The 27,356-nt window shown below is 42.1% G+C and overlaps 1 protein-coding gene across 2 annotated transcripts in view; it reads left to right on the top strand.

Annotated features, from left to right (window-relative positions):
• The window catches only part of RPN2 (ribophorin II), a 32,008-nt gene extending 5,696 nt beyond the window's left edge, over positions 1–26,312 (top strand). Inside the window, exons 4-18 of one of the 2 annotated variants that reach the window (XM_054045676.1) lie at positions 923–1,098; positions 2,780–2,855; positions 5,544–5,678; positions 7,616–7,792; positions 8,286–8,404; positions 9,396–9,501; positions 12,432–12,523; positions 13,623–13,737; positions 14,505–14,699; positions 15,280–15,366; positions 16,029–16,124; positions 18,492–18,567; positions 19,374–19,503; positions 22,958–23,031; positions 25,964–26,312. In XM_054045676.1, the coding sequence (XP_053901651.1) occupies positions 923–1,098; positions 2,780–2,855; positions 5,544–5,678; positions 7,616–7,792; positions 8,286–8,404; positions 9,396–9,501; positions 12,432–12,523; positions 13,623–13,737; positions 14,505–14,699; positions 15,280–15,366; positions 16,029–16,124; positions 18,492–18,567; positions 19,374–19,503; positions 22,958–23,009 (1,632 nt within the window). In that variant the 3' untranslated portion in view covers positions 23,010–23,031; positions 25,964–26,312. The remainder of the gene's footprint in view (positions 1–922; positions 1,099–2,779; positions 2,856–5,543; positions 5,679–7,615; positions 7,793–8,285; positions 8,405–9,395; positions 9,502–12,431; positions 12,524–13,622; positions 13,738–14,504; positions 14,700–15,279; positions 15,367–16,028; positions 16,125–18,491; positions 18,568–19,373; positions 19,504–22,957; positions 23,032–25,963) is intronic. The other variant, XM_054045678.1, reaches the window with a different exon arrangement.
• Positions 26,313–27,356: the final 1,044 nt, after the last annotated feature.

The raw sequence follows: 27,356 nt of genomic DNA, 5'->3' as shown, positions 1-27,356 counted from the left end.
TTGCAACCTCTAAAGTTAGAAAATGCCAGATTTAGAGTGACCCGTGCAACCTTAATTCTGCCCCCTTGTGCGTCCGTCCTGTGTACTGAATGCAGCAGTGGACCCTGTAGAAAAGCAGTATGTGGTCGTATAATTAAAGACTGTCACAACATACATGCTTGCATAAGACCACTTGATTGCTAAGTTATGTATGTATCTTGTTACAAAATGTTCCTTAATATGTTCAAAATTCACATACAACCCAAACCTGAGTATATAGCTACCCCCATGGCTATACAGCCCTCCCTCACCATCCAGTTACTCTGTATCCTTATGCCACGTGGCAACACTGCTGGTCATCCTGCAGATATCCTTTCTGCCCCTGGACAGTCGCCCCCTTTTATCAACACAAATTCCCCTCCATATCATTCCTGATGTCAGAGGATCTCAGGGTTGTGAGGGTTACTGCCTCACCCTCCACCCCTAATGCCTGGACCAAGCAAATTGCATGCATGAACAGATAGCTGATATGGTATCTGAGGCAGAGCCAGCCTCTTTTGGGGTGGGGGTGGTCCTCATGTTGTTTGGGCCCCTCTTGGTGAGTTATTGTATAGCCAAAAAAGAAGGAGCCACTATCTTTCTGGTAGGACTCACTAAAACTGGTCATATTATACTTTATAAGCTCTTAGGGACAAGGATCATATTTTTGTTCTGTGTACAGCACCTACCACAATGGGGCCTGGTCTGTGACTGGGGCTCCTAGGTGCCACTGCAATACAAATAAGGTTTTTTTTATTATTTAACCTAAAAGATAGCAAATGACAGAGGACCTTTTTCCCCTACCAGATTCTGCCCGTTCTTAGGTCAAATGTTGAGCACCCTTTCATTCTTAAGGACAGATTCATTTAAACGTGGTCTTACATTTTCTGTGTGTTCGTCTCAGGTTGCCATTTCAAATGAGACCGGAGAGCTGCTGCTTGCAGCTGTCAGCGAGGATTCCTCAGTCAACCAGATCTTCCATGCCGTCGGAGCCCTGAGTGGCTTTGGCCTTCCTCTAGCATCCCAGGAAGCACTTAGTGCCCTCACGTCTCGTCTTAGCAAGGAAGAGAATGTCCTGGCGTAAGTTTTGCAAAAAAAAAAAAAAAAAAAAAACATTCACTCAGCTGCATATTCATCCTTTGTAAAGATGGTTTTTGGAAGTGAAGGCCACTTGCACATGTATGGGGTTTTTTTATAATGCAGATTTAGTGAATTAGACACTGCATTTCCAGCGGTGACTTCTATCCACTCCAGTGTCTACTGCTTGGGAGAATAAAATGCTTGTAAATGAGCAGGTGAAAATATGCTCTCTTCCCTTAATTGTTCACCTTCAGGTTTTAGTATTTTCATTTTAGTTTAAGAACAATGACCTTGGAAGAAACTGACTGGCTTTTTTAGAAAGTAAAAGTTCATTTGTTTTGATCTCTGGAGAATCTGGCTTGTGTTCTGCCTCAATCCATTGCTCACAGGTCAAGAGCAATCTAATTTGGTGGGGGGGGAATCCTTTGTCTGGTGGCACAAGCATCATGATATTTAGCATCCTAAGAATTTTTTAATAGCTTTATTCGAGTCGATGAGCTTGGAAAGAGAATGGAGCTGTTTGGAAGAAGAGAGGAAGCTTTATAGGTGCTAAGACCCTCAACTCCCACTGAAAGACAACAGGAGCTGAGCCCATCAGCAGATTGTAGTATTGGGCCTGTTGACTCAGACCTCTGAAGTTACCTGCACTGATTGGCAGTCATTTGGCAGTTTTATCTCACAAGGTGTGCTCCACAAGAGCAATTTCTCTGTTTTGAGCATCCAACTGAGGCTCTAAATAAGAAGCTCTTTCCTGCTAGTATTGTAACTTGAATTCAATTTGTTTGCTTGTGACACTCATGTCAATCAGTTTTCTAGTTTGCTTATTAGGCAGGAGATGTACTCAAGAAAACCATATCCTATATGCAATAAGCACTTACTTTGCCAGTGAACAGACTTGTAGATCATGACCAGAATGGACATTTACTATTAAACATCCTGTCAGAATAGTACATTTGATTGAGAGTCTTGACCTAATTGTTGTATACTTTGCTTGTAATTACATCTATTCCTTTCCCCACACCCAACTAAACAAGTTTCTGCTCATTTTGAAAAATATGCTAAGTAATTTTGTGTAGTACAGATAAGCAGTTGCAAGAAACTAGAGACCTGAACATCCATCTTTTTAAAGGGAAGAGGGAGTTGTGAAAACTGTTGTACCCTGAGAGTGATCCATTTATAACACTGTAATTTACTTTGAATAATCTAGGGCCCAGACTTTCAAATGTAAATTCCTAATGTCAGGCTCCAAATCCATATTTGGGGACTTATAGGAGTGTTCTCCTTTTCACAAGTGTTGGGCAGGCACAACTGCTATCAGAGTCAATGGGAATTCTGGATTCTTATCGTCTCTGGAAATCCTTAAGCACTAAAATGCAAAAAATTTGACTTACGGTTTTATCAGTAATGCAAGTGCACTATTTTTTTTGTATACATGCATTTTCCTTAACTCAATAGCGTCCCTTTACTTGACATAGCTGAAATTAAATATTCAGTTTCCCGTGTACCTCTTCAGGTTTCTGTTGCCCCCTGAGAACTCCCCACCTCCACAAATCAACTGACAGAATGTACTAACTGCCTCTGTTTTCCATTTCAGTTGCTTTGGTTTTAAAATTGTTACGCTTTTAAACTGGCAAAATCACACACTACTTGCTCATCCCTGCTTTGATTTTCATTGTTCCAGAACCATTCAGGCGTTACAGACGGCATCCTACTTGTCCCAGCAGGCAGACCTGAGTGGCATTGTGGAGGAGATAGAGGTAGGAACTTGCTTTACTCTTAAATTGCTGAGGCGGTCTTTAGAAATCCGCAGCTCTGAAAGATTGTTTTAGAATGCAGCATTGGCTAACTCCCTCCCTTCTCTGCAGTGTTGGAGTTTGTTGGAAAACTCCTTTCAAAGCAGAATTCTTCCCTGTGAATAAGATTGAACAAGTATGTGGACTCTAGATCTAACAAAGGGGATCTTCAATTCACATTAAACCCAGAAAATTACTAGCGGTGGTTCAAGCCAATTAATGTCTTTATTTACTACTTCTGTTTTTTCCCAAGACAATGATACTAGAGTATTTTTCACAGAGTCATAATAATGATACTAGAGTATTTTCACAGAGTCATAATAATGTAATCTAAAGACATCATCTGGTCCAGCTCCCTATGTTGAAGCAGGACCAAGTATATTAGACCATCCCTGACAGGTATTTCTCTAACTTTTCTTTAAAAACCTCCAATGTCGGGGATTTCCCAGTCTGCTTTGGACACCTATTCCACTGCTTACCTATCCCTATAATAAGAAAGTTTTTCCTCGTATCTAACCTAAATCTCCTTTGCTGCGGATTAAGCCCATTATTACTTATACTACCTTCAGTAGACATGGAGAACAATTGATCACTGTGCTGTTTCTAACAGCCCTTAACATATTTGAAGACTGTTATCAAGCCCCCACTCAGTCTTCTTTTCTCAAGACTAAACATGCCCTGTTTTTTAACATTACCTCATAGGTTTTCTAAACTTATCACATTTGTTGCTCTCTTCTGCACTCTCCAATTTGTCCACCTCTTTCTTATAGTACAGTGCCCAGAATTGGTCACAGTGCTCCAGCTGAGGCCTCACCAATGCCAAATAGAGCTGTACAAATACCTCCCATGTCTTACATATGACACTCCTGTTAATACAACCCAGAATGATATTAGCCTTTTTTGCAACTGCATTACATTGTTGGCTCATATTCAATTTGTGATCCACTGTAACCCCCCAGATCCTTTTCAGCAGTACTATCACCTAGCCAGTTATTCCTCATTTTGTAGTTGTGCATTTGATTTTTCTTTCCTAAGTGTAGTACTTTGCACTTGTCTTTATTTAATTTTATCTTGTTGATTTCAGACCAGCTTTCCAGTTTGTCAACATTGTTTTGAATTCTAGTCCTGTCCTCCAAAGTGCTTGCAACTTCTCCCAGCTTAGTGTCATGTGCAGATTTTATAAGTGTGCTCTCCACTCCCATCAGCCAAGTCATTAATGAAAAGCTGACCCCTGCAAAACACCATTTTGCTTATGGTCTTTCAACCAGTTGTGACTCACTTTATAGCTATTTAATCTAGACAATATTTCCCTAGTATGCTTATGAGAATGTCATGTGGGACTGTGTCAAAAGCCTTACAAAAATCAAGATGTATCCTGTCTACTGCTTATAATAATTTGTTCCAGTGTCTTTTCAGGTATCAGAGTTAGTCTGACTGACCTGTAATTCTTTGGGTCCTCTTTGTTCCCCCTTTTAAAGAGAGGAACTATGTTCGTCTTTCTCCAGTCCCCAGGGATCTCACCTGTCGACCATGAGTTCTCAAAGAGAATTGCAATCATTCTGAGATTGTTTCAGCTACTTCCTTAAGTACCCAAGGATGAGTGTCATCAGGCCCTGCCAACTTGAATACATCTAACTTATCTAAATATTCTTTAACCCTATTTTGGCTTGTGTTCCTTCCCCTTTGTTGTTAATAGTAATTATGTTGAGCCACAGTTAACCTTTTAGTGAAAAGTGATGCAAAATAGGCATTAAATGACTACTTGATAGTGTTCATTATTAGCTCTCCTTCCCTGCTAAGTAGAGGACCCACACTTCCCTTTGTCTTTCTTTTTGTTCCTAATGTATTTAAAGAACCTCTTCTTCTTGCCTTTTATGTCCCTTTTATATCTTAGCCTTTCTAATTTTGTCCCTAGATGTTTGTGCTACTCTTTTATGTTCACCCTTAGCAATTTGTCCATGTTTCAGTTTTTCTGTAGGAATCCTTTTAATATTCAGGTTATGAAAGAGCTTCTAATGGAGCCATATTGACCTCTTACCATTTCTGTCTTTTCTTCTCATTGAGATAGTTTGCTGTTGTGCCTTTTAATATTGTCTCTTTGAGAAACTGTCAGCTCTCCTTTCCATTAGATTTTCTTCCCAGGGGACCTTACCTACCAGTTCTGAGTTTAAAGTCTGCTTTGGCCTTGTTCTCCTGCTCTCACTCCTTCCTTTTCTTAGAATCTTGAAATCTCATTTCATGATCGCTTTCACCCAAAATACCTTCAACCTTCGGATTTGCAACCAGTTCCTCCTGGTTAGTCACAATCATGTCTAAAATGACTGTCCCTCTAGTTACTTCCTCTGCCTTCAGAAATGAAAAGTTCTCCTCAGTACATTCCGAGAACTTACTGGACATTTTTTATTTTGCTCTACTAGTTTTCCAACAGATGTCTGGGTAGTTAAAGTCCCTCATTACTACCAGGCCTTGTGTTTTGGCTATTTTCATAGCTTTAAAAGTTGTTCAGATTACAGTAGAGAAAATTCTTATAGTGATCCCAATACAAATACTCCATGAATGTATGCCTAATAGATGGAATTAATCTGAGTAGTTCTGCTGTCAGTGGTACTTGTCTTTACCTTTCATACAATTTTTCTCACTCGTTGCTGCCAGGACCTTGTTGCCCGCTTGGATGACCTAGGTGGGGTATATCTGCAGTTTGAAGAAGGACTCGAGACTACTGCATTATTTGTTGCTGCTACTTACGGCCTGTCAGACCATGTGGGTACAGAGCCAGCGATGAAGGAGGTATGTAACAGATCCTATGATCCAGAAGGTGTAGTAGCTGGTAAAAAAACACTTGTGAAAGAACATTAATTATTGTATCCGGAGAGCTTTAAAAGGTGTAAGCAGCACGTATAACTGAGAGCAGAAATTGACCCATAGCAAGGACTTATAGGTTCTAAAGTTTTACACTGTTTTGTTTTTCAGTGCAGTTATGTAACAAAACAAAAAATCTACATTTATAAGTTGCACTTTCGCAATAGAGATTGTACTACAGTACTTGTATGAGGTGAATTGAAAAAACTATTTCTTTTGTTTATCATTTTTACAGTGCAAATATTTGTAATCAAAAATAATAATATAAAGTGAGCACTACATTTTGTATTCTGTATTGTAATTGAAGTCTCAATATTTGAAAAATGTAGAAAAACATAAAAAAAATATTTAATACATTTCAATTGGGATTCTATTGTTTAACAGTGCGATTAATCACAATTAATTTTTTTGAGTTAATCACGTGAATTAACTGCAATTAATCGACAGCCCTAATAGAAATCATTATTGCGAGCCCTCTACAGGATCATTTCCTTAGCATCTTTTAGGGTAAAATTCACTGAACCTCAGTGTACCGTTATAACCTGTTTTGTGTAAGGACCTGAATAAAGAAGCTAGGCTGAGCCACTTGGTGCATCATTCAGGTAATAGCAGCAATGGAGGGGGTTGAGAATGAAGCCTGTGTACGGAATCGGAGTTCATTCTTGGCCGTTTTCCATGTTGCTGCCAAGCAGTAATTTGGATGTCGCTTTTGACACAAAGGTTCTGGTGAACACAGTCGCACATTTCAGACTGTCAAAGTCCCAAGACAGAAAAAAATAAATTGGTCCAATTAGAGAAAATTGTTTAGCGTTGATTCTAAATCAGACTGTCAGGAGCTCTTTTGTTGGATGACTTTTTAACTGAATGGGGAAAATACCTTCTCTTCAGAAAGCTGCCCGAGTTATTTTAAAGTTTAGCCAGTTTATAATATTTAAAACAACTCCCCTTACAGTTTTCATGGTGTTAAACCAGTGTATCTGTTGATGATTAAGTCCCTGATCCCGCAAGATGCTCTCTTCTGTTGAAGAGCATTTTGTGAGATTGGCACGAAATAGAGGATCTGATGCTTCCATCTGGGTGCCTTCAGTTGGGGTCTCTTGTCCATTGAGCATCAGTAGATGCAAACACGGGGAAAAATGAGACATCAGTAGATATGAACACAGTGGAAACTGAGCAACTAGAGGAACTTTAAATGCATTTGAGAAAACTAAAAGGAGATTGTTTAGAAGGTGACTGTGGTGGGTGGTTTTGGTCTGGTTTTGTAATGATAAATGAACTGTATCCGTTCCTCAGATATTGGACGGACTCTCTGGGATATGAGGTGTGTATACAGGCCTCTTATTGGCTTTGAGTACCATGCCATTTTCATACCCGAAGCTGGCCCCAATGCCTGTGCTTACATCAAGGGGTAGTCTTATAGTTGGAAACAAACAGGAATTCTAAAGATTCTGTATTAATTTGGGCTTCACCCTCCTGTCTTGTGCTGGGAACTCTAGACCCAAGAACAAGAATCCTAAGGTTCAACCCAGTCGAAGAACAGGTAACTAACCTTCCATTGTTACAGGGCTGACCTAATAATAGTTTAAACAAAATGAATTTAAAAGAAAAGAAACATAAATCTTGTGGCTGTTGGGTACTGTATTTGTATTTGAATGAGACTATTTTGCCAGTCATATCTGCAGAGAGCTCTAAGGTAAAATCACTGGAGTATTAGTCAAGGCTTCTGTTCCTGCACAAGAAGGTTTTTAGCACTTTGTTAGGCTAGGCCCTTTTCAAATGTTGGGGAAAGTGGCCCTCGCTCTCCTTCCTTCCCCCCCCCCCCCCCCCCGTTTGGCTAACACATGATTGGTTCCTCTTTGTTTCAGGATCAGATAATCCAGTTGATGAATGCAATTTTTAGCAAGAAGAACTTTGAGACAGTCTCTGAGGCCTTCAGCGTGGCTTGTGCTGCAGGCTCTTTATCCCAGAACCGCTACCACTTGCCCGTCATCGTTGTCCCTGATGGGCCAGCAGCCGTGTCTCATCATCAACCCATCCTCAGGGTGAGCTCCTAGATCTGAATTTGTCCATAATCTTGGCTCAGTCTGCAGTATTGCAGGGATGGGATGGCTGAGTGCGTTGGATAACGCCTTTCACTTCTGGCACCAGGGCTCAAGTGCAGACTTATTTCACATAGACATTGAATGTGGATTTAGGAATTGAGTCTTATGGATCCCTGTGTACTGGGGACTAAGCAGAGACACTACCACAAAAAGCACCACAGTGCTCGGCATAATTGCTTTTATTAGGAGAATTAATAGTATTTCTCATCCCTATATGAAGGCATCATAAGGAACTTGGTAGACTGAGGATGATGTGTTTCAAACTTGACATGTTTGGCCGTCAAATCATGGGGAATAGTAGTAGAGGGCAGGGGATTCCTACAAGTGAGTTGTCTTTAGATGCTTCTCCATCTTCCAAGAATTAGCTCGCTGGTTGGGTAGCCTTCCCAGAAATGTGGATCTCACTCCTACTAATCACTTTTTCTCTTTCTAGCTGCAAGTGACCAATGTCATGTCACAGCCACTGACTCAAGCTGCTGTAAAGCTAGACCATGCCAAGTCTGCTTCTACCAAAGCCACTGTCCTTCACCAGATGCCGTTTGCCGTTTCAGAGTAAGGAACAAACCTGTTTGTACTGTTTGACATAAAGCAGCAACCTCCGTTATAAAAACGGGATTATTCCCCTTCTCTGCCTCTCATAAGAAAGAAACGCTTGTTAAATGATGGAATACTCAAGGCACCATAGTGATTTATTGGTGAGCGTAGTGATTTTGAGTGCTCTTTAGTAATGATACTGAATCATTGCCACATGTCATTTCCCTACTGATGCAGTTCTCCCCACCCAAAAATATTTCTGACTGCTGGGAGGGAACATAGGGTGTTTCTCCTCTTTCCCTAACTCCTTGGATGGATGAAGAATGATTTTGGCAGGGCTGATCTGTATGCTTAGGGTTGCCTTTCTTATTTTGGATAGTGTGGTATATGCTTATCATAATTATGTTTGTTCTGACATCAGACTTGCACCTGAGGTGTAGACTTAACAAGAGCCACATATGGTGCCCAAAAAGCCACATGTTTGGGGTTACTGCCATAATCCATCAGTTCAGACTGATCCAGCAAGAATTTGTGAGGGTGAGATGAAGTTGCCCCGCCTTCAAAAGAAATGATCATTCCTGCCTTCCATTTTACTGTGTAAATTCACTCTGTTATAAACTTACTGTTCTTCTGCTCATGACTGTTAACTGTTGCAGTTGCTGTAGATAGAGCATAAGTGTTTGTCTACAAGAAAAAATGCTGTAATAAAACTACGATGCAGTGTACCTAGAAAATATCAGACTTAAATGTAGAAAATATTTTTATTTTTGGAAGCGTTAAAGTCTCTTCTTAACCAGAAATGCTGAATTCATGCTAATATTTTTCAATTTGTATATGCTGCTTCTCTCAGATTCTTGTAAGTTGTGGTAGAGGAAAATCTAGTATACCTTGCTCTTTGGAGCCTTTCACTTCTGTATAGTTGCACAAGTTTCCTATTTGTTAGTTTCCTATATGGATATTGTAGAGCGTGTGTTTTCTGTTCTTTATATCTCTGCTCTTGTTGTCACAGAGACATCTTTGAGCTGAACTTCATGAATGCCAAGCCTGCCAGTGGATATTATGATTTCTCCATCAGCGTCGATGGTGACAGTCGATTAATTGCAAACAAAGTTGAGGTGGGTGTGTTTTGATTGCTGTCTAATTGTCAAGTGTTTGTTCAATGGAACTACTTTTAATGTATCCCATATGAAGATCTGGCCCATTGTACTGAATGTGTGCTATCACAATCTTCTGCAAAGCAGCAGACTTTGATTTAGCCTAAGGGGTTGAGCATGGGGCTGGGAGTCAGGAGACCGGGGGGAACGGAGGGATGTGAATTCCTAGCTCTGCCACTGGCCTGCTCTGTGACCTTGGGGCAAGTCGCTTCACCTGTTTCAGTTTCCCTATGTGTAAAATGGCCACAAAGTAGCTGGAAATCTACTGATGAAAAGTACCCAATGCTTAGGCTGTATTATTGTTATGACTACCTCAGGATCAGAAGCTAGATCTGGAGGGGATCAATTAGAGTAATTTTACTGATTATTAATCATTTAGTAGGTAATATATGTACATCAAATACTGAACAAAGATTAGTAACATTGGCGATGTAAAGCAACTGTTTTCTTCCATCACTTCATACTAATGGATGTTATGCACTCACTAGAAATATTGGTTCTCCAAGCTATTCAGAATTTGAGTCCATAAACTTCAGGATGTGGTTAAAGAGCCATGTTACGCAGTTCCTTATATAACATGAACATTAAACAGTTGATTTTTTAATGTCTTTGTACATACTCTACAGTCAAACTTCCGTTCCTTCCATCTTGAAAATAGGTAGACATTGATGTTCGTGTCAGAGCAAGACTGAGAGAGTCAAGTTGTGGGTGCAAATTAAAAAGCGCTTGTTCAAACACACCTCTGCTAGTAGAACAGTTGCCCACTGCCTGTTAGTCAAGGAAATGTAATTGTGAATAAATGTTTGGGATTCTACTTTTTCCCCAGATTTGCTCCAGGGAGAACATTCCATTCACAAAGTCACTGCAGTGGTGACAGTTGGGAACAATTGTCACTCTCCTCAAGTGATGTGTATTCTGGGGGGTTAACTTTTTGCCCTCAGTTACTGCTAATGAAAAAATTAGCATTTAAAATCTTACAGTTCAGTCAGCACAGAATGGGGGGAGGAAGACACTTATTTACAAGTGCTGGCCTCTGCCATGCTTATCAAATTGGCGTTGTAATTGTGGTAATAATTGCACTTAGAGTGTCAGGAAGGGATTGATGGTCTTGCTTAAACTCTCTCGAGGCATGTGGCACCGGGGGAATGCATTAATGCCCATGGCTTTGTGTGATCGTCTCCTAATAAGAAGACTCATTGTTAGCGGGGAGGGCTGCGGGGGAGCTGTGTGTTCGGAGGCTGTCATTACCATTAATTGTCCCTAATGCATAGTAGTTTTTGACTGTAATGAGCTAAACTGCAGGGTTATTACTCCATGTGGAAAGACTGCATTTCCTGGCATTAAAATATTTGTGAGATGGGCTTGTGTGTAATAGTCAATAAAGGGAGCTTTATGGAACAGCACTGAGGTGCTCTCAGTTGCCTTTCAAACTGGAAGTGGATCAGATTCTCGCTTCCTTTGTTCCTGTCCTAGAACTAATATGAAGTTCTCTTCTCTGGCTAGTTTGGGGCAGGATCCACTAACAAGAAATCTTATGGGTAACATCTGTATTGAAATCTCTAATTCTCAGTTGTAAAGGGACAGTCAAGATTGGCAGGGCCAAATTCTAACCTACCTCTCTTTTGCTTTGAACATTGCAAATTAAGTTCTTTATGTAAGAAATCCTCTTGTGTGGCAGGGTCTGGAATTCAGAGCAACCCTACAGTAACAAACCATAGTACATGATGGGAAAACATCTTGGCAATGAATAGATTTTAACTCTCCAAGGAATGCTTTTATAAGATGGTGTGAAGGCCAAAATTATAACAGGGTTCAAAAAAGAATTATATAAGTTCATGGAGGCTAGGTCCATCAACGGCTATTAGCCAACAAGGTCAGGGATGCAACTCCACACTCTGAGTGTCCCTAGCCTGTGACTGCCAGAAGCTAGGACTGGATGACGGGATGGATCACTCAATGATTGCCTGTTCTGTTCATTCCCTCTGAAGCACTTTGTATTGGCCACTGTTGGAAGACAGGATACTGCGCTAGATGGACCCAGTGCTCTGACCCAGTGTGGCCATTCTTATGTGAGGAGAACAAATGTGCCAATTAAAAGCTATACTCTGCAGCAACTATTTATGATTGGGAGGAAGCTGGAAGTAAATCTCACTTGATTTGATTGATTACTTGGATTGTCAACTCTTGGGGCAGGGGCTGTCCTGTTTGTACAGCACCTAGCACAGCAGGGTCCTGGTCCATGACTGGGACTCCTTGGGGCCACTGCAATACAAATAATAACTTGACAGTAATCATAAAGGAGAATTTGCTAAATTGAAGTAGAGGCCAGTAGCATTTGTGAGTCCTTTGGTTTTGCCTGGTGGTAAGAGATTGTGCAGAAAGACCTACCAGAGGTCTAAGGCAAGAAAAATATAGCAGGTTACTGTCAGACTTGTTAGCTAGATATTAATAGGAACTGAGAAAAGTAGAAATGTATTTTTAAAAACTGCGAGCAGAGTAACATACATCATTTCCATTAATTTTAAAAAACGTATAGCGGGATCTAGTTGCTTGAACCATCTTCCTATGCTGTTCTTTGGAGAGGGGTACTATTATCTAAAAAGGGTCAGGTATCTGACCATAATAGACAAGCTGTACTTTACTGATCTCAGTGTGAGGTCTGGATTGTTGGCGCATGGGTGCAGGGGTTGGTATGGGAGTATATTCTAAATGAATGATCAGTCTCCAGCCCACCCCCAAATTCTGGCAAAAGGGGTACTTCAAACTTGTTCTCGATTTATCTCTTATGCATCTGGGAGTAAGGGGGATTTCTAGACTTCTAAAGGAAAATGTTGGCATGAACTTTGTGTGTGTGGGTGTACTGTTAATTTCCCTATTATGCTTGGCTGCAGTTGAAAGTAAAGGTCTCCACAGAAGTTGGCATTACAAATGTGGATCTTTCTACTGTGGATAAGGATCAAAGCATTGCACCAAAAACCACAAGGTAAGGCAATATTGTGTGAGATTCACTGACAAATGACAAGATTGAGCCGAGGCTGCTGTTCAGTACCTCCTGATCTGCTGCTATGGAAGCTCAAGTAGTCTTTTGTATCTAAACGTCATCAGAAGTGTATCTGTGCCTTCTCCTTTCAACTCACAAATCCTTGAGAGCTCATTGGGGAAAAGTGGCTTTTTTTTAAACTGAAGAAAGTGCTGACTGAAGCTAGACAAGCCCCGTAGTCCTCCGTTACTTCCATGCAGCTACTTCATATTGGCAGTGTGCTCAAGTTAGCAGATAGAAGTAGTTAAAATAATTGCTTAAGTGCTCATGGTATTGGCAGATTTCATCTAGAGGAACCTCTAAGATGAATGTGTGGTGTGAGGTCATGTTACTGCAAATAGAGCTGGGTGAAACTTGTCAGCTGAGACTTTATTTTCAGGGGGAAATGCAGATTCGGCGAAATTGTCTGTTTTGCCAAATAGTTTCAGCCAAAAAATTCTGAAAGTTTAAAACATTTTGTTTTGACATTTTCAAAACAAAATGTTTGAGTTGGGAGTGGTAAATTTTCATCTTGAATTTTTCTTCAATTTTATTTTTTAAAAATGCAAATCAAACATTTTGTTTCCGGTCAAATAAATAATTTCATTCAACCCAAACCAATTTTTTTTTTTTTTTGACTTTTCACTTTATTGGAAATTTAGTTTTCAGGGTGTGTGTTGTGGTTTTTTTGTTTTTTGTTTTTGTTTTTTAACTGCCAGCAAACCAAGAAATCCATTATTTGCACAGCTCTAACTATAAATCTAACTATAAATTTTGTGGGGTTTTTTTAAATCCAATATTTTCCCCTTAATATACACAAATAGCTTGCAGAAATAAATCATGCTAAATCATTACTTTTTTCCCCTCAGTTTTGTGGGAGGGCAGTGATGGAACAGAGAGGCATTTTAATTCTCTGAACTGATGGTCTGTTTTATCAAGTAATCTACAGTACGTCCCCCATGAGTAAATCGTGACACTGTTAGCCAGACTTACATGTCAGTGACTCCAAACCCTCTGTTGGAAAACCATCTCTAATCTTTTTATTCCCCCACCTCCTCCTTAGGGTAGCTTATCCAGCCAAAGCCAAAGGATCATTCACAGCTGACAGCCATCAGAATTTTGCCTTGTCCTTCCAGCTGGTGGATGTGAACAGTGGAGCCGAGCTCATCCCTCACCAGGTCAGGATGAATTTATGTAGTTATCCTGTCATCTGGATGCTGCCTCTTGAGGCATCTTAGGCAGCAGTTGCTCTTTGAAAAGCTTTCTTAGGCTTTGAAAACCATCCTATTGTCTGTGTTTGAAACGAACTGTGATGGGAAAATTGTAGATAAATACTTTGTGCACCCAAAAGGGAGGGAAAGAAGATTGGATCTGAACAGAGTGAATCCAATTCACTTACTTTTTTTTGTTACATTTTAAATAAGCCTCTGCTAAGCTTTACTTCATGGCTTATTTAGAGAAACAAATACAGAGTGGAGGAAGCTACATCCTGTGCTGTAAAAGTGCATTTCTACCCTGGATACAGAATGTTCCCTGAAACTCTCACGCCTACGCTTGCATTCGATATACCAGCCTCACAGTCCAGAGACCAGGCATGTGATGATAGTAATACATTGCAAGTAGCGCTCATTGCAGCCACAGCAGGAAATGCCCAGCACCCAAGAGACTTTGTGAACTGCACTGGTTCCTATATTAGTGTGGCTACTGTGGGAAGGATTGTGCTCAAGTGATTCAGTAAGGTGTCCAGTAGTCAGTACTCCTGAATTCTATTTCTAGCTCTGCCACTGAATCACTAACTTTAGGTATATCACTTGCCACCATGTGCCTCAGTTTCCCCATCTGTAAAATATGAATACTTGCCTGCCTCAGTGTGTCAAAACCAGGATTTCTTCCTGCGATGAAAATCCCTCTATAAATCTAAAGTCATTATCACTTTCCTTCTCAGACATTTGTCCGTCTTCACAACCCAAAGACTGGGCAGGAGGTGGTGTTTGTCGCAGAACCAGACAGCAAGAATGTGTACAAGTTTGAACTGGACACTGCTGAGAGAAAGACAGAGTTTGATTCTGCCTCTGGTACCTACACCCTTTACTTGATAATTGGAGATGCCACTCTGGAAAATCCAATCCTGTGGAATGTGGTATGTTGCCGACTGTGCAGTGACATGGTTGTGGGATCACTGACAGTGTAGCGAGAAGCAATAATAGAAGCTTAGAAGAATAAAGAGACAAACGCTGTAGTTCTGTGTGGCTGATCTTGCTTCCTTTTATGGCATATGTAGACTCTTGGTTTAAAAATAAAAATTTTGAATCAGTGCAAAAGCAAGACTAGAATGACTTTTCAGCTCTGTGTGTCATGGAAGAGCAGCCGTGGAACAGGCTCTCTGAGATCAGTCCTGTACTGACTGGGCGTAGGCTCAGATGCAAGCTGCCCCTGGAAGTAGCTTGTGTGTACCAGCTGGGATTTGAACATATCCAGCTGTATGGTGCTAAATGAAGGGCATTCCCTTCCCTGTTCAGAAAAGGAAATGTCAGTTTAAAATGCAATTCAGTAGGTCTATGTGGTGAGTTGTTCATTGTAGTGTGGCTGAATTGCTTAGTCGTCTTTAATGCCTTCATTATGTTGGGGAATCTGTCTCTGTGGGGGAAGGGAGGTGTAATAGCCTTTATAGGTCATACACCAGGGTCATGGCTTTGTAATTTTGTTCAATTCCATTTCAGGCTGATGTTGTTATCAAATTCCCGGAGGAAGAGGCTCCATCCGCAGTCCAGTCAAAGAAGCTTTTCATTCCCAAGCCAGAAATCCAGGTACAGCTCAAAAGCTGGGAATGAATTCTATTTTTGATAGACTATTTCACTTTTACCCTTATCAGTGACAGTCTTAAAAAGTAGCCTTCCATACGAGAGCATCTTCGCCATGTTAGTGATGCCCATTAGAGGAAAACAAAAATAACTTCTTGGTGAATAGGGAGTTTGGGGTCGCATTACTTATCAGTAGGCAGAAATAAACTCTGTGTCCCAGTGGTGTGGCAACAAAATATTGTGCCATCATTGAGGAGATCCATATTTGAGCAATGAGAACACACTCTGTCTCTGATCTCTGTTAGAGATCACACTTTCTATGCTTCATCAAGTGGAGACCAAAGAAAGCTTCGAGCTCCTAAAGATCTCTTCCCCCTACCGTTCCCTCCAGGTCAGCTCATAGAGTAGAATCCATGATGCATGCTGAGTACCCAGAGATTCCCTGTTTTACCAACTACAAGGAAAAATTGATATTGCAAGAAAGCAAGGAATTACATTTGGGAGGGGGAGACACTTCCACAAGGAAGACATGGACTGGGCCTTTGATACTTAAAGGGGCCACCCCAATCAAAATTAGTGTGTGGGACCTGTTGCTGGGACAGAAACTTGTCACCTGTTGAGCTGAAACTATTCTTGTGAAGTGCTTCTAAAGGGAGTTCTCTCCACAGCACCTGTTCAGGGAACCTGAGAAGAGGCCTCCTACAGTGGTGTCCAACACATTCACAGCCTTGATCCTCTCCCCACTGTTTTTGCTGTTCATTCTGGTAAGTTGAATAGATTCCATATAGAATTTCTCTTCTGCCCTACAACCCAAAACTAGCACAGTAAACAACTACAGCCACACCTCTTACCTACACTCTGGTTAGGAGTAATTAAGCCAATCTTGCTGTGATACAGAGGGAAGAACAGTGTCTTCCTAGAGGTCCCTTCTAACTCAGATAACTCTCTGGTTCTGTTTCATTCTATGCTGGACTTCCAGCAAATCATCTTAAAGCACTGAACAGGTTAAGGAAAATGTAATAAAGCCCCTTAGCCTCGGTAAAAGTGCAGTTTTGATTCCCAGACATCGAATGAGAGGCTATCAGGTGACTAGAGGAATCCTTGCCTCACTCAGCAATATTACTTATTGGCTGATATAGCTTCTCTCCAGTCCTTAGAAAGAGCCTGATGTTAACAAGGCAGGGCATTATGGAAATGGGACGTTACAAGCAAATTAATGGAGCTCCTCAGGGCTCAATCTAGGTGCAAAGGGTTGGACTAGCTTCAGTTCTAACTTCCTGTCCCTAAATTGTTTTGCTGAATTCATGCTCCAGTTAGAAAACTAAGAGCACTGATTAGGATGAGGCATCGTACAGTGTAATCTTCTCCCACATGGCTCTGCTGACATTCTCAGTTCTGACCTCAGTTGCCCCTGCTGTTCCAGCCTTAGATTCTTCCAGAACAAAGGCAGTCATACCAAACTGCATGGCAATTTTTTGTGATGTGGATTCACATGCTAAAGGACTTGGCTGAGAGACCACCAGATTGATTCCCACTTGTGGACCTAATCAGCATTTGAGTCCATGTTGACAGAGGTGAAATGTACAGCATCAGCCAAGCACCTGTCATCAACTAAACACCACTTTAGAACTTGCTTGATATACTTTAAAATCTCTCTGCTCATCAAGTTAAATTATACATGGTTTGGTGAGATAAACATATGGCTCCTCTTTGAACCCTCATCCTTACCTCATCGTGTACTAATGTGGACACGAGAACGAATGGATATAAACTGGCCGTGGGGAAGTTTAGGCTTGAAATTAGACGAAGGTTTCTGACCGTCAGAGGGGTGAAATATTGGAACAGCCTTCCGAGGGAAACGGTGGGGGCGAAGGACCTGTCTGGTTTTAAGATTAAGCTAGATAAGTTTATGGAGGGAATGGTTTAATGGGATAACATGATTTTAGTCAAGGGATCAGCGTGCCATGGCAGGTAAATAGTATAATGGCTAATGAGGGTCAGGCTGGAGAATCTTGCCTACGTGCTTGGGGTTTTACTGATCGCCATATTTGGGGTCGGGAAGGAATTTTCCTCCAGGGTAGATTGGCAGAGGCCCTGGAGGTTTTTCGCCTTCCTCCGCAGCATGGGGTAGGGATCGCTAGCAGGAGGATTCTCTGCTAATTGAAGTCTCTTAAGCCACAGGATTTGGGGACTTCAACAGCATTGTCCAGGGAAAGGGTAGGGACGGCTTTGTGGCCTGCATCATGCAGGAGGTCAGACCAGATGATCATAATGGTCCCTTCTGACCTTAAAGTCTGAGTCTATGAGTGTGTTCCAAATGCAACCTCGCCTCTTCTGACGGCTTGGGGGCAATCGGACAGAGCCGTGTCCAGTTACCTTGGGAATCCATGGTGCACTTGTTGATGACTTAGCCAGCACTCCCTCAGTGATGCTTCTCCTTTTCATCTTCGCTTCTACTCCCTTCAAACTGACATTATTACATGGTCATTCATAACCTTTTATTTCTTCTATAATTGTAGCTAGTTTCATCCTGGGTTCAGTAACAGAACATTATGTTCACAATTACCAGTTTTATTCATATGAATTCAAGGGAAATCAGATTTTTCTGAGGGAAGGATGGGTTTGGAGGCTTGCTTTAGCAAAATACTTGTAAGATCCTGCAGACTCCAAGATATTATTTCTTTAAGAGTTAAATACCAGCTAACTGACTGCTTTCATGAAACAGACTCATTATTGCAACTAGGAGCAGTGTCTTCTGCTTTAAAAGCTTGGCAGAAGTAGATGGGATCTTGGGCTGGCCACTGTTTAAGAGCTTGTCTGCACAGGGAAGCTATTGTGAAATAAACTCAGGTGTGAATTGAAGCTAAACCACACAAAGACACTGTTAGTGCGGTGTGGCAAGCTATTGTGGAATAGCTGTTCTGCAGTAACTACTCCAGGCTGTTTCCTCATGTGGACAAGCAGTAACAAACAAGTTGGTTTTGCAGTCTTGGCCATCATTTTAATTTATGAGGAATTTGAAGTAACTCCAGTTTGAAAGGCATGTTGAAGAACTTTGTGGTTAACTGATGACAAATAAAAGCTAATGTCTAATAAATCCATTGTGATTGGGGTTTTATTTTTTCTTTCAGTGGATAAAGATTGGTGCCAACATCTCCAATTTCAGCTTCGCTCCCAGCACCATTATCTTTCACCTGGGTCATGCTGGTAAGTGCCAGAGGCTCTTTGCTTTGTATGACCTCCTTCCCACATGGACTTTACAGATGTACTCTGATGATAAATGGACTCACAACCTATTAACTGTAATGACTTAATAGCATAACGTTTCTCTCTCGTTTTCCTCTTCCTTTCTGCCTTTCAGAATTGTTAATATGGTGATAAACAAACCTGTTTTGTCCATCAGCTTATAACAGCTGTCATTATACTAGGCTCCTCTTGCACACCACTTACCTACACTTAATAGCACTCTTCATATCAGAGGTCACTATTTTTATTGTGTATTCACCCTTTGGTAGATGGGGGATTTTTTTTGAGGCAGTAGAGTGGGGATGAAGGCCTATGGGGTCTCCCTATACTCCTTCTTGAGTCTATTTATACACACGTGCACACACTGTAGACCAACTTGTCCTCATCAGGAATGGATGGGACCTAGTTTTCTCTGAGAGCTCTGAGTTCTCATTGGTTTTTTGGTCCCTCGGAGAACCCTGGAAGATCCTCCTCCTCTAACACTCACAAACCTTCATATTGCATCCACCAATCTTCCATTTGAAGAGAATTGGACATAACTTACCAGTGCTGCTCTTTCATCAACAACAATGGCACAAGGCCCTTGTTCCCATGGAACTGACTGCAGAGTCTCTCTGGTTCTCCTAGGCCAAGGAGCCAGAGAGAGAATGGAATCCAAGGCTGAGGGGTGGCAGCACAATATGTTACTTCTAAACCGTCTAGTGCCATGAACAGTTTTAACCAGGGTCTTGCTTTGAAATGAGACTTTCTGTCTTGTCTCTTCATAGCCATGTTGGGGCTCATGTATGTCTATTGGACTCAACTGAACATGTTCCAGACTCTGAAGTACCTGGCCATCTTGGGCAGTGTCACATTCCTGGCAGGCAACAGAATGTTGGCCCAGAAAGCAGTAAAGAGGTAAGAGGAAGAGAGGTGGATGTAACTGTAGGGTCTGGTTTCTACAAAGCCGGGGGAAGGAAGGAGGCCATGTTCCACTGGCCATTTTCAGCACAAACACCTAATGGAGTGCTAAATAGCAAGTAGTCTAGCTGCTTGCAGTAGGGGTGGCTGTCACTGGAGAATTACCAGCTGTGGAGTTTTGAGGAGAGTGGATTATAAAGCAGCTCAATGACTTGATCAGATACTTTGAATTTTGAGAGAGGGAATCTGTAAAAAGCAACAGAGGCTCCTGTGGCACCTTTAAGACTAACCGAAGTATTGGGAGCTAAAGCTTTCGTGGGTAAGAACCTCACTTCTTCAGATGCAAGACCCCTCTGATACTTGAGAGAAGGAATGTGTGCTTTTCCTTGGGCATTGACAGAACATGGGTTTTCCTGAAGTCACAGGCCAAGACTTTTCAACTTGGGGCCTAAATTAAGGCACTTAAATGAATGAGCTGTTTCTCAGAAGTGCAGAACAGCCACAGCAATCATGGCGGATAATAGAGTTACACCTCTACCCCGATATAACGCTGTCCTCGGGAGCCAAGAAATCTTACCACATTATAGGTGAAACTGTGTTATATTGAACTTGCTTTGATCCATTGGAGTGCGCAGCCCCTCCCCCCCCACCCCGGAGCACTGCTTTACCGCGTTATATCCAAATTCGTGTTATATTGGGTCGCGTTATATCGGGGTAGAGGTGTATAAGGAATAGCCAGCATGGATTTGTCAGGAACAAATCATGCCAAACCAACCTAATTTCCTTCTTGGACAGGGTTACCAGCCTGGTGGATAGGGGGAGCAGTAGACGCGATATATCTTGATTTTTAGTATTGCTTTTGACACAGTCCCACATGACATTCTCATAAGCAAACTAGGGAAGTGTGGTGTAGATGAAATATAAGGTGGGTGCAAAACTGATTGAGAAACTACTCAAAGAGTAGTTATCAAAGGTTCTCTGTCAAACTGGGAAGCTGCGACTAGTGGGGCCCCACAGGGTGGGTCTCTCTCGCGTCTGGTACTATTCATTATTTTCATTAACGATTTGGATAATGGAGTGGACAGTATGTGTAGAAAATTTGTGAATGACACCAAGCCGCAAGCACTTAGGAGGACAGGATTAGAATTCAAAATGACCTTGACAAATTAGAGAATTGGTTTGAAATCACCAAGATGAAATTCAGTAAAGACAAGTGCAGAACACTTCATTTAGGAAGGAAAAATCAAATGTACAACTACAAAATGAGGAATAACTGGCTAGGTGGTAGTATTGCTAGAAAGGATCAGGGGGTTCTAGTGGATCACAAATTGAAGATGACCCAACAATGTAATGCAGTTGCAAAAAAAGCTAATATCATTCTGGGCTGTATTAACAGGAGTGTCGTATGTAAGACACGGGAGGTATTTGTACGGCTCTATTCAGCATTGGTGAGGCCTCAGCTGGAGAACTGCGTCCACTTTTAGGCGCCACACTTCTATGATTCTATGGATTTCACTGAAGCTGCTGGTGGCTTAGCATTTTTGAGAGCCAGCCTGCTCATTTAGATGCCTAAATGCAGACTTGGGAGCCTAATTTGAGGTATCCAAGTTTGAAAGTCTAGGTCATAAGGCTTTCCTTGGAAGAACTGTACTTACAACAAAGCACATGCTCTGAAGAGAGTGTTCACTCTATGGTGTATCAAACATTTACAGTAACTTTCATTATAAAGGTACTCTGAAGTTCCAACCTTCCACATCTCCACTTACTGGGTGGTAAATGCTTTTTGTGGTAAAGGGGATGTTGCTTTGACTTCCCTATACTATAGGGTTGATTCAATTCCTATTAAAGCCACTGGAAAGACTCCTGTTGGATTGGCCTTTAAAAGACATCAGCCATGAGACTACAGTTCTAACTTGCTGTGCATGTGGAATTTCCCTCCCTTCCCCACTATTATAAAGATGACACTCTTCAAGGACGGTGGGAGTGCGAGCATGTAACCAGCTACTTTCCTGATGCCCCATGCAAGACCTTCCCTAGCCTGCACAATTGCTGTCAGTATTCCCTGTGGCTTACCCATCAGCACAAACCTTCCTAGTGAAAGCAAACCTTTATAAGAACATGAATCTAAAGCTTAGTTAGCTACCATCACCCTGTAGATGTATCCTTGGCCCTCTAATCAGAGTATCCATAGATCCTTCTCATACATACCTCGCTACTGCAAAGTCATCTTTCAAACACACACGCACTTAGGCTGCCTTCAGGTTGTTGCTCCCTGACCCCAACATCACCACAGACTGAGTCTCAGCCATTTTCTTCCTCAGAGCCTCGAGTCCCCTCAGTTGCCACACTCAACTGCTGTCACTTTGAATCTAATTTAAAGATTCAGGCTTTGATCCCTGTCTTGTGAGTGCGATGCCTGGCTCCTGGGCTTACCCCTTAACACATTTTTAGTCAAACTTGTCCTCTTTTTTTACCTTGCCCTTGTTGGTCCCCTGGAAGGAGTTTGCACATGCATGTTCACACATTTTTTACAAAGCAATCTGACCCATAAAACCCGAGAGAAAAATAGTATTTTCAGTAACTTTATACTGATTTATTACCTTTAAAATTAAGCAGTATGCGGAGACTGCAGCTGGGCAAAGATAATCAGCTAGATCATCAGAGCTCAATCCTGTCTCAAATCAGCATTTTCCAGCCATGCTCGGGATGCTCAATGTGGTATTTCCCCTCTCCTTCTTTGCATAGAGTTCTCTAGCAGGAGTTCTTTTCTGATGGAGCTGTGTTTTGTCATTCATTCCTGTATTTCAATTGTTAGTAAGTCTGAAGTTTGCTTCTTGCTAAGACAATAAATAGAAATGGTAAAAGTAAAACCAGAAATTGTTAGTGTCTATATTAAGAAATCTGGAGAAGCAGGCAAAGGAGATTAATTGAAGCTTATCTCTGACTGGTTCAGCTCTACCAGGGCTTCTGTTAGCAGATAAATGGGGGCTGGCTTACTCCCTACCTCTCTAAACAGCCTCTCCATGTTGAGCCATACAGTTTCATTGGTTGTGACACGTAAGAGCTTTTACCAAAATGCCAACTTTAAAATAGAACTTCCACCTAACTGTGGAGGTGGCCCATCCTTCAGGTTCTCATATGAGAATAAGCTACTACAAGGCATCTTTTGTTGGCTTACTGCCAGCCCAGAGTAACCCTTGTTACTAGCCTATGTCAGATACTCAGAGCAATGGCTACCTGACACAGACTTTGAGTCAAAGCCACTCTCCTGGTGTGGGCAGCACAGGAGAAGTAGCAGCAGTAATGCTTGGCCTATCCCTGTGTCTTTATTGAAGGTACTGGAAGCCCTGGTTTTGCTTTTTGCTTTTTCTTTCATCTGCTCCAGTTCCTGGAGCTGGGCTGCTCTCCTCCTCGCTGTCCTCTGAATCTTTTCCCTCTCTCCTTTTGGCAGGATTGCTGCAGAACAGAGCAGTAGGTTGGCAAAGTATAGAACGCTGCGGTAAAAGGGGGTTGCTCTTCCTAGAAGTAAGGGCTCTTCTGGAATTTGCCTTTCCCAGGCATTCTGGCTACTTCATTTCATTCTCATCGCTCCCTCCTCGGCCAAAAGAAATCTTAGCTGAAGCCACTTTCCAACCTGTCACGTATGGCTTTGAATCTGGGGTGGGGGTGTATTATTTTTAATTATAGCTGTCTTTAGATGTTGTTCTGTTATCTACGTGCATTAAGAGAAAACGACTTCAGTGTGAAGCCTTCACTCTCCCAAGTTTATGTGACACATACATACACAAACACACGTGCATCCTTTTTATTGTGGGTCTGGGGATTCTATACGACAATGAAACAAAAGCTAAATTAATCACGGAAACCCGGCGTGGGGGAGGGGGATTGTCATGCCTGTAAGTGAATGGAAAATGTAGTCTAGAGGTGAGCGTAGTGGAAGTGGTCGCTGTACAAACTTGCACTGACCTGCACTGTTTCTGCTATTTCATTCCTGGGCATCTTTACCAGAGACTGAGAGTCCAGTTGAACTGGGTGTGGCTTTGTGGAGTGGGTAATCAGATATCCAGTAGAAGCAAGGCCAAACCACCCACCTCTTTTGACTTGTGACCCAAGCTGTGATTTATCCAAGTATCAAATCAGACTAGATTTGATGGCTCCCTCTGTGGCATCATAGAGTTTAAGGCCAGAAGGGACTGCTACATCATCTAGTCTGACTGCCTGTATATCACAGGCCACCAACACCCACACGCTAAACCCAACAACCCAAATTAGGCCAAAGCGTTACAGGAGACTAGACTGTTATGTGCCACAGGCAGGACCAAGGACCACCAGTGCTCATGGCCTATGTAGTGGCAGGGAAATCATTAATTAAGATATAGTCAGATAATCTTGCAAGTGACTTGCCCTCCATGCTGCAGAGAGAGGTGGAAAAGAAACCCAAATTCCTTCCTGACCCCACACGGCAAGCAGTTAGACCTGGAGCATGTGAGCCAAAACCAACCAGCCAGGCAGGCAGGCACCTCGAGAGAGAATGCTCCATGCCAGCTCAAAGCCCTGGCCCCCATGTCTGATGTCCCCTCTTCAGCCATGTGGCCCTTGATGCTTCAGAGGAAGGAGATGCATTTAAAAAAAAAACTAAACTCCCAGAACACTATGGGAAGAAAATCCCTTCCTGGCTTCCTGCATCAGCGGTCAGTCCCTTCCGAAAATGAAATCATTTTCAGATCTCCCCCACATCACTTTCCCAATATAAAGCCCTTCATTTCTGCTGTTAATTTGAAATGGGGAAGGTTCCCATTTACCATGCAATAGTCCTGTGGGGGTCAGACTGCCCAGCATGCTGCCTGTCTTTCTGCATGTCTCTTGTTTCTGTGCATGTGTGATATCCTTCATTTCTCCTACACTGTGCACTCTTTCAGGGTTGAGAGAGAGAATCAGACTGTAATACCATTCATCTGATGGAATTGAAACCATTGCAGAATACACTGATGAAAGATCTCTCAAGCTTCTATTTGATTGTTTTGAAGTATATACAATTGTACCTACCCAGTGCTCTAGGCACACATAACGAGGACCCAACGATTCAAATTTTCAAAGGGGGACTAAATTTTATGTACAAAAGTACAGGCACAGGAACTGTATCCTTAAAACATAGCACTGTTACTTGTGAGTACAAATTCCTGTTTACATTTGTAATTGCCCAATCTGTATCCAGTATGCTTTGTGTTACATGTGCATGAGTACATTTACTGTCCACAACATTGAAGATTTGGCCTTATGTCCCTTTTCAGACCCTTTCAAGACACCCCTATCACCACCTCTCAACTCCCTCGCAGGTGCTTTTGAAACTTGGACTGCACACACGAAAAAGCTGACATAACTAGAGAGGAATTGGCTTGATATCCATATGTGAGCTTAGTGTCACTTTGCTTTGGCTGATGAATGTTCGTAACATTAAATTCTCGGTGCCCCAGTGTGGAGTAGGTAAGGAATGGCATTGTGTGTCCCTTGAACACTTCTCCCTTAGCCAGAGCTAAATGCTGTCAGCTGCAGGCAGTTGTCTTTGCCAGCCCCTCAAAACCACAGCCAGGGTTGCTCTGATACTCCAAGAATGCATCAGTTTGCACTTTCCTGTAACAGAGTTCAGTGTACGTGCACGCTCTGAACTCTGCAGAGTGTTGGGGCCTGACTCAAGAGTGCTGAGCATCCATGGCTCTAATTGAAGTCAGTGGATCCTTCAGGTGTCTTGTCCCTTCCCAGGACGTGGGTTTGTCATGTATGTGTTAGATTTCTCTTGGCTCAGGTTTTCATTTGGAGAAGACATTTTAAGTCTCCCTTTTAAGGGTACATCTTCACTACCCGCCGGATCAGCGGGTATTAATCGATCTATCGGGGATCGATTTATCGTGTCTCGTCTAGACGCAATAAATCTATCCCCGAACGCGCTCCCCGCCAACTCCCGCCTCTCGCTCTGGTGGAGTTCCGAAGCGGAGTCGACAGGGGAGCCGCGGCCGTCGATCCCGCGCTATGAGGACCCAAGGTAGCTGAAGTTGCGTATCTTAGAGTGATTACCCCCCCCCCCCCAGTGTAGACCAGCCCAAAGATCCAAACCCACTCATTCTAATTGCATAAACCAGCAGTTTCTTGGTAAGTTTAAGAATTAGACTAAGCCCGTTGAAAGCTTTGCACTCAGCCACCATTTTTTAATTCAGTTTTTGTTTTGCAAGGCTGGTCACCTCTGCCATTTGCCAGAAATCCACCTTTGCGTTTTCTGGACATTTCACTGCTCCTTCTGTTTGCCCCCCCTTGTTATGTTATGATACGGTTTATTACATCTTTGCCATGTAAAAAGAAATCCTGTGTCTTCCTTCAAAAGAGCACGGGACACTTAATGAGCAAGGAATTTCAACCTTGCATTGAAAATGTTAATTTTGTTTGGATTTCTCTTTCCTTTCAGGACACATTAGTACCAGAAGAATGGATGAAATAGGAGGGAAAAAACTCAAATCTACACAGAAAAGTGGCCAAGAAACAGTCCAAAGGCCAGAAGTTGGAAGGCAGAAAAGAATTTTTTTTATGAAGTCAAGAGAATTGTGGTTATACTTTTTATTTTTTTGAATGTTTTCCCTCACTTGTTTTTAGTGGCTGTTTGAGCAATTTTGGAATTAAACCAGCAAAGGCCATGTCTTTTCTTCCCCTCCCTCTTCACCCCCCCCCCCCCAAGTGTTTAAATTCTGACAGTACAAATTTTGTAATTCTGACATTTTCCCCCCTTGTGGAATAAAGAGGATGATGAGAGGAAAGAAGGGTTCAATGTTTTATTCCCAGCTGCTTCAGAGGCTGTGATGTAACTTTGGGTTCCATGTGAGAGTGAAACACGTTTTCACTGGCTTTGCTTAGCCCATAATTTCTTTATTCTAGGCAAGGCATACTGTTGTGTGAAGCTTCTCTTTTCATGATGCTGCTCCTGCAGTGTGCCTGGCACTTGCTTTCAAGTCCTTCCTTGGCCTCGCCCCATTCTATTCGTGTAAAGAAGTTTGTGCAGCAGGACTTTCTACTCTTGTGCTGTCTTGAATGATGGTTGCAGAGGATACAACTGGGAAGCCCACATCTGCATTTCTCCGGCTGCTTACACTGGAAGGCTGTGTAGACAGGGCCTCTGTTTGTATTAATGTTAGATTCCCTGATCCTAGAACCAAAAGAGTCAAGAGCCAGTTCTTTGCCTAAACTGAGGGAGAAACTGTCCATGGTGCTGAAATATGAAGACTAACGTGCATCCTCCCTTTTACTCTGAATTGTTAATTATTTTTAATAGGTCCCATGCAGCGTCAGTGAAACTCCAGTGAGGGATGTTCAGCCTAAATCTCTACCATCAGAGCAGTTTTGTTAGCCTAGCTTTGTTTCCGTTCCAATACTGGGTACAGACCTTGCCACTTCAAGGGTGATTTCTTTGTTTTGTGTCTTTTTATAGTAGGTTAATTTCTCTCTCTCTGTGTGTGTGTGTGTGTGTGTGTGTGTGTGTGTGTGTGTGTGTGTGAGAGAGAGAGAGAGAGAGAGCGTTTTTCTGATAAATGAATGTCAAGAGTCTGCAGTGGGCTTGCTGGCTGTGACATAGCGACGTGTGATGGATTTGTTTTGAAGTCTAAAGGACTGGTTAAACGCTAAGCCACGCTGGCTTTATATTCCTGGGCCATTGGAGCCCAGCCTGGGTGTACTGGAAGGCCAAAGGTTAGAAAAGTTTAAATACTTGAGTGATGCCCTAGCAATCCACACCCCCATAGTGACTTACCACTGTGATCTTTTAGCTCCATTATCTCAACCTCTTTTTGTGAAAACATGGAATTGGAAAA

Source organism: Malaclemys terrapin, chromosome 12 (assembly GCF_027887155.1).
Source record: "Malaclemys terrapin pileata isolate rMalTer1 chromosome 12, rMalTer1.hap1, whole genome shotgun sequence".
Classification (NCBI taxonomy): Eukaryota; Metazoa; Chordata; order Testudines; family Emydidae; genus Malaclemys; species Malaclemys terrapin.
This window is presented reverse-complemented; position numbering and strand designations above follow the sequence as displayed.